This window comes from Tachyglossus aculeatus, chromosome X5 (assembly GCF_015852505.1).
Source record: "Tachyglossus aculeatus isolate mTacAcu1 chromosome X5, mTacAcu1.pri, whole genome shotgun sequence".
In the NCBI taxonomy this organism is placed as follows: Eukaryota; Metazoa; Chordata; class Mammalia; order Monotremata; family Tachyglossidae; genus Tachyglossus; species Tachyglossus aculeatus.
The window spans coordinates 8,783,542-8,790,517 of record NC_052097.1 but is presented as its reverse complement, the minus strand read 5'-3'; the positions used below and the strand labels follow the sequence as shown (position 1 = coordinate 8,790,517).

Below are 6,976 nucleotides of genomic sequence, written 5' to 3'. Positions count from 1 at the left end.
GTGTCCAACACAGATATTCAAAGTCCCATTCTCCAGGAACTTTGGTTTTTCCCTAGTGGTTAAAGTAGATATATTGATAAAATAGTGGGATGACCTCAAAACTATGCAGCTTAATCTAATCATTTTACTGGAACCTGAACCCACCCTACAAAGACTTACACAAACCCAAAATTGAGTTCAACAACTCTTCCAACACAAGGACTAAAAGGCACAGGTTCAAAATAAAGAAAGGGAAAAATGATTTAAAGCACTCAGTCGCCTTGCCCCCTCATACCTCATAGAGAAGCAGCGTGGCTCAGTGGAAATAATAGCATGGGCTTTGGAGTCAGAGGTCATGGGTTCAAATCCCGGCTCTGCCACTTGTCAGCTGTGTGACTTTGGGCAAGTCACTTAACTTCTCTGTGCTTCAGTTACCTCATCTGTAAAATGGGGATTAAGACTGTGAGCTCCACGTGTGATTACCTGATCACCCTGTAACCTCCCCAGCACTTAGAACACTGTTTTGCACATAGTAAGTACTTAATAAATGCCATTGTTATTATTATTATACCTCATCCTTCTACTCTCCTACTAAAACCCAGCCCACACACTTCTTTCCTCTAATACCAACCTACTCACTGTACCTCAATCCCACCTATCTCACTACTGACCTCTCGCCTACATCCTGCCTCTGGCTTGGAATGCCCTCCATCTTCATATCTGACAGACAATTACTCTTCCCCCCTTCAAAGCCTTATTGCAGGCCCGTCTTCTCCAAGAGGTCTTTCTTGTCTAAGCCCTCTTTTCCTTTTCTTCCACTCCCTTTTGCATTGCCCTTTGTTCCCTATATTCATCCCCCCTCCCAGCCCCCCAGCATTATTGTACATACCTGTAATTTATTTATTTATATTACTACCTGTCTCCCCCTCTAAACTGTAAGCTCACTGTGGGCACACAAAATGTGTCTTATCTCGTTCTCGCCCAAGCACTTAGTACAGTGCTCTGCACGCAGTAAGCACTCACTAAATATGATTGATTGGTTCTTTACACACAGAGGAAGTTATGCCATTAGTCACCACAGAAAGTTGCACAGTCCAATAATATAGATTCAAGAAAGTTTGGGGAACTCCGTGGGTAATCAGGGCAAAGGTAGTGGTATTAAAAGGTTCAACCCTAATCTTGAGGGTAAGATATCAAAGAGAGCACCCTGAAGCCACTGTTGGAGAGAGGGTCCTGGGCTATGGGAATCAATGGTCTGACCCAGCCTGATGTGAACTACCCGTGACAGACAAGGAAGTGTCTTCACTGTGATAAAACATTAACACTGAAATGACAAATATTTAAAAAGTACACAGACTCCTTCTGCATGTGTGTAGAAATGTTAACTTTCATTCCCTGCTATAAGGCTGGCAGCCTCATAGCAACGTCTTTGTGCTTGACCGCACACTCTCCACTGCACACATCCTTCTGACTCCTAAAACTCTCAGGCAGTTTTGGACAGTGATCTCTGGGAGCCCGAAATTCTCTTGAAGTTTAGGGAAGAGCACAACCAGAATAACTGGATAGAAGGTAATCACGGGCGCTATGGAGGTCTCGTGCTGGACGATTCCAAAATCCATGGACTCAAATCAACGTCAAAACATTGTATGGCACAGACGTTAAAAAAGGCAAATTGAAACTCTACGTAGGAAGAAACTTTTTATTTCCCATTTTAAAAAAAATGACAAATGTTTTAGTTTCCTCGTGAGATCACATCTAAATGAATCTGGGGATGCAAAACATGTTAAGCCGAATCTGACTCTTGCTTCTTTTGACTTGGTGAGACTGGAAATGTAAACAGTTGACCAGTGGTTGCCCAAGTTCTGATTAGTCCCTAACTTTGTACTTGGTGGGGAAGATGAAAATGGCAGCTGTTTATCCCGGGTTTTTGGTTCCTAACCAGGGAGTGATATATTCAAGCCCTTTTGAAGATCCTCTTGGCTTCCACTCCTTCATATATGTAAGTCTGAAAGAAGGTAACAGAAAAGGACAAGATTTTCATCATTAGCTTTTCTCAGTAAAATTTCATCCAGCCTTCACAACGAAGAGATGCCATTTTCACAATAAGTTTTTAATACGTTTTCTTTGAATCTGTTGGTGTCAGTTCATGTGGAAAATCTGGGCATGAAGAGCTTTGATTTGCATTTGTTAGTTTATTCTGCTAATTTTGAGCAAGTCAGTAAATGGGCCGGTGTGGGGGGGGGGGATGTTCCCATACTGAAAAATGGGCCCCCAAAAGGCATTTGTCCATGTAAATCCCTAAGAGTCAAAGGGGAGGACAGCCAGAGTTAGCGTTCAGGTACAGTTCAGGTGAAGAAATAAAGTGGAAAGCTCCCTATTTCTCACTTTGAGTACTTTGCCATGCCTAGGTACCCTATTGAACTCTCCCAGGAACGTAGTACAGTGCTCAGCACAGAGTAAGCACTCAGTAAATACCATTGATTGATAGACTCTCTAGGTGGTAGGCACTGATTATTCAATAACTCACCTGAACAAGTTCATCGCCTACGATTTCTCTGTAAGCCTTCAGCGTGTTTCCATTGTCAACCCTTTTGAATGTTCCTACAAGCTTGCTGCCTTCCATGTTCCAAGATCCCTACAGGCAAAACAAAATGGATTTTGAACATTAGATCCATGAAGCATTGAAGACAGAGCTTCCTATCAGAAGAGGGTCCTGATCTCTTGTCTATCCTAGAAGAGATGAAACAACACTCAGAGCAGCTATTCAGCATATCTCAACAGTCATAGCAGGAGAACAAGCACTTTGACTAGGATAAGATAGGTGGGTTTATAGAAAGAAACCTGCCCCCGGTCTCAACTGATAGTTGTGCAGAATCCCCTTGCTCTATTTTTCATTAACTACCCATGGTTTGAGGGAGTCTTATCCTTTCCTCCCACTTGCCAGGTAGTCTCAAGAATTGGATTCAGCCCCACAGCGCTAAGTCCGTATCTGCGATTCATTTATTTATATTAATGCTTGTCGCCCCCTCTAGACTCTAAGCTCGTTGTGGGCAGCGAACGTGTCTACCCATTCTGTTGTAGCATACTCCCAAGAGCTTAGAACAGTGCTCTCCACAGAGTAAGCACTCAATAAATAGCACTGATTGATCGACTGATTGATTGGACCCTCGTCCTTCAGTGTGTTCCTTGGATGGGTTTTTCTTCCCATTTTTTCTTTGTTTTTTCTGTAGATAATTGTGTCCATCTCCCTCACTAATCTGTAAATTCCTTGAGGGAAGGCATTGTATCTACTAAGTCCATTGTAGGTACTCTTCCAGACACCTAATAGCAATAATTGTGGTACTTGTTATCGCTTAGTACTGTACTAAGTGCTGGGGTAGATATAAGATAATCAGGTCAGACACAGTCCCTGTCCTACATGGGACATACAGTCTAAATGGGAGGGAGAGCAGGTACTGAATTCCCATTTAACGGATGGGGTAGGTGAGGCACAGAGAAGGCAAGTGACCTGCCCAAGGTCACCCAGCAGGGAAGCAACATGACCTAGTGGATAGGGTGTCAGAAGGTCCTGCATTCTAAACCTGGCTCTGCTACTTGTCTGCTTTGTGACCTTGGACAAGCCACTTCACTTCTCTGTGCCTCAGTTATCTCGTCTGTAAAATAGGGATTAAGACTGTGAATCCTATGGGAGACAGGGACTGTGTCCAACCTGATTAGCTTGTATCTATCCCAGTGCTTAGTAGCAGCACGGCCTAGTGGTTAGAGCACGGTCCTGGGAGTCAGAAGGAGCTGGTTCTGTTCCCAGGTCTCAGGTGAGCCCCATGTGGGACAGGGACTGTGTCCAATCCAATTTGCTTGGATCCACCCAAGCGCTTAGTACAATGCCTGGTGCATCATCATAAGCACTTAGAAATATCACTAGTAGTAGTAGTAGTAGTAGTAGTAGTAGTAGTACTAGTAGTAGTTGTAGCAGTAGTAGTAGTAGTAGTACAGTGCCTGGCACATAGTAAATACTCAATAAATACCACAAAAAAAGGCAGCGTTCTGGGATTAGAACCCAGGTGCTCTGCCTCTCAGGCTCTAGCTCTTTCCACAAAGCCATGCTGCTTCTGTACTCTGTACATCATCATCATCGATGGCATTTATTGAGCACTGTGTGCAGAGCACTGTACTAAGCACTTGGGAGAATACAGTGCAACAGAGTTGGTACACAGAAGATTCTTGATACATTCTACTGCTTGACTGTTTCTCACTTAGTGGGTCGATAGCACTGCCATCGCTTACACGATCAAACACCCACGACAGATTTAGGTGATTTAGAGAAACAGAAAGACCAGATAGGAGCATGTCAGAGGCCTCTTACATTGAGCTCAGTTCCATCCGCCAGGCTGTACTTGAAATCGACGCCCAGATCGAACTCGATTTCTAGTGTGCGGAAAGTGCTGGACTCTTTGAGGGTGAAGTGATTTCCCTCTTGTTTAAATGTTATCTTCAAATTGTCATGGCTGGCCAACTTCCTTTTCACGACATTAACCCCTGCAAAAGGAAAAAAAAAGGGGGGGGGAAGCAGGAGACTAGGATCTTCCTAACCAGCGGAAGAAACGGACTTATTTTCTGCCAGAAGCAAACAGCAGTTCCTCCAGCGGGTGGACAATTGGGGCGGTAGCCCCGGGCTCATTGCCCTTTGTGGGAGGGTCACCGTGACTTCATCCACAGTGGCACAAAGTGCCTCCCCAGTGGCCTCAGTTGGCTGGACCGAGGAAGGGGACGCATTCACATCAGGGGACGGGGGTGGGGGAAGAGGAGCTGGGAAAACGATGTCCTTTGACCTGTGGAACCACAAGGATCTCACTCTTCCAAGCCAATCAGAGCCTTCATCAGGCCCCCCGCGCCCAGGTGTTTGCTCCTAATCAAACCATTTCCTCAACTTCCAAATCTCCACAATTTAATAATGGTATTTGCTAAGTGCTTACTATGTGCTAACCACTGTACTAAGCGCTGGGGCGGATGCGAGCAAATTGGGTTGGACACAATCCCTGTCCCATGTGGAGCCCACAGTCTTAATCCCCATTGTACAGATGCGGTAACTGAAGCACAGAGAAGGGAAGTGACTTGCCCAAGGTCACACAGCAGACATGTGCTGGAGTCAGGATTAGAACTCATGACCCTCTGAGTCTCAGGCCTGTGCACTATCAACTACGCCATCACGTTTTTTATCATGGTTTCAAATCTCGGCTCTGCCACTTGTCAGCTGTGTGGCTTTTGGCAAGTCACTTAACTTCTCTGGGCCTCAGGTACCTCATCTGGAAAATGGGGATTAAGTCTGTGAGCCCCACATGGGACAACTTGATTACCTTGTCTCTACCCCAGCGCTTAGAACAGTGCTTTGCACATAGTAAGCGCTTAATAAATGTCATCATCATCACCATTTGAGAAGCAGTGTGGCTCAGTGGAAGGGGCCCGGGCTTTGGAGTCAGAGGTCACGGATTCAAATCCTGGCTCCGCCAACTGTCAGCTGTGTGACTTTGGGCAAGTCACTTAACTTCTCGGTGCCTCAGTTACTCATCTGTAAAATGGGGATTAAAACTGTGAGCCCCCCCATCGGACAACCTGATCACCTTGTAACCTCCCCAATGCTTAGAACAGTGCTTTGCACATACTAAGCGCTTAACAAATGCCATCATTATTATTATTATTATTATTTCCATGCCCTTTTACTTTCTGGCTTCAGGGCTCTGGTCAACTTACTGATCCAATCAGAAGTTGAAAAATCATTAAGAGATCTTACAACCAAAGTGTAACATGCTCGGCCTCTAGAGCCTGGAATGCCGTCCCTCCTCAAATCTGACAGATAATTACCCTCCCACCCCCCCAACTTCAAAGCCTTATTGAGGGCACATCTCTCCAAGAGGCCTTCCCTGATTAAGCCCCCTTTCCTCTTCTCCCACCCCCTTCTGCTTTGCCCTGATTTGCTCTTCTTCCTTCATTCCCCCCTCCCAGCCCCACAGCACTTATGTAAATATCTGTCATTTACTTCTTTATATTAATGTCAGTCTCCCCCCGCCCCCCCCAAGACTGTAAACTTGTTGTGGGCAGGGAATGGGAATGTGTCTGTTGTTGTATTGTACTTCCCCAAGCACGTAGTACAGTGCTTTGCACACAGTAAGCACTCAATAGATACGACTTAATAAATATGACAGGAAAGAGACTCCCTTTCTAAGTCCCCACCACCTGTTTTCTCTGGGAAGTGCTAAAGTTCCTGGAAAGATTTTTTTCTCCAGGAGAAACCCAAGGACATTTTGTGAATCAGTCCCAGGCTACCATCAGGTTGACCTTGGACAAGGCACCAGCACCTGGTCTGGTCAGTCCTTGGCCTGACCATCTGGGATGACCCAGATAAGGCCCGAAGAGCCAGATGAACAGAACCACAGAGAGGCACCTGCAAGAAAGCAAGAAGACTGCGGAACCAGGGCTACAACGGGCCGGTCCCTGGAGAAGACCAGCAGTGAAAGATAACTTACCCATAACTTCCATGAACTTATCATAGTTCTCACTGCGGTCTACCTTCCAGCTGCCGTCAAACGCCATGGTGCTGGGTGTCTTGGTTCGGTTTTCACTCCACCTAAGATTGAGCTCCAGTTTGTGGAGGGAATTTATCCCATTGCTTATCTTGGAAGCAATTTGTCCACTGATGTGGCTGACTAAAGTTCACACCTGCCTACTCTAGGTAAGAGATTACTCTGTTCCCTTTTCACTACTTACTAGCTCTCTCTTCACTACTCCACCCTAGGAACAAATTGCTGCCATTACAGCTTATTTACATTGCACTCCAACTTGCAAATCGAGGACTATTTTAGGTCTCTTCTTTTCTATTTGCAGGTCAGAAATGCCCTTCAGCTTAGCTCTGTGGCACACATCGACCAAACTTCCTTGTCCTCTGTGTTAACACTTATCTTGTACAAATAAAACAGTTGTGGGGGAGAAAGGAAATATTGAT

The 6,976-nt window shown here is 45.3% G+C and overlaps 1 protein-coding gene across 1 annotated transcript; it reads right to left on the bottom strand.

Moving 5' to 3' along the window:
* Positions 1-1,785: 1,785 nt before the first annotated feature.
* Positions 1,786-6,567, bottom strand: FABP2 (fatty acid binding protein 2). The gene is made up of 4 exons (XM_038769327.1): positions 6,501-6,567; positions 4,343-4,515; positions 2,507-2,614; positions 1,786-1,984 (listed from the first exon to the last, which is right to left on the bottom strand). Exons 1-4 carry the CDS (start codon positions 6,565-6,567, stop codon positions 1,934-1,936), a joined length of 399 nt encoding a protein of 132 aa, XP_038625255.1. The 3' UTR covers positions 1,786-1,933.
* Between the last annotated feature and the right edge of the window lie 409 nt (positions 6,568-6,976).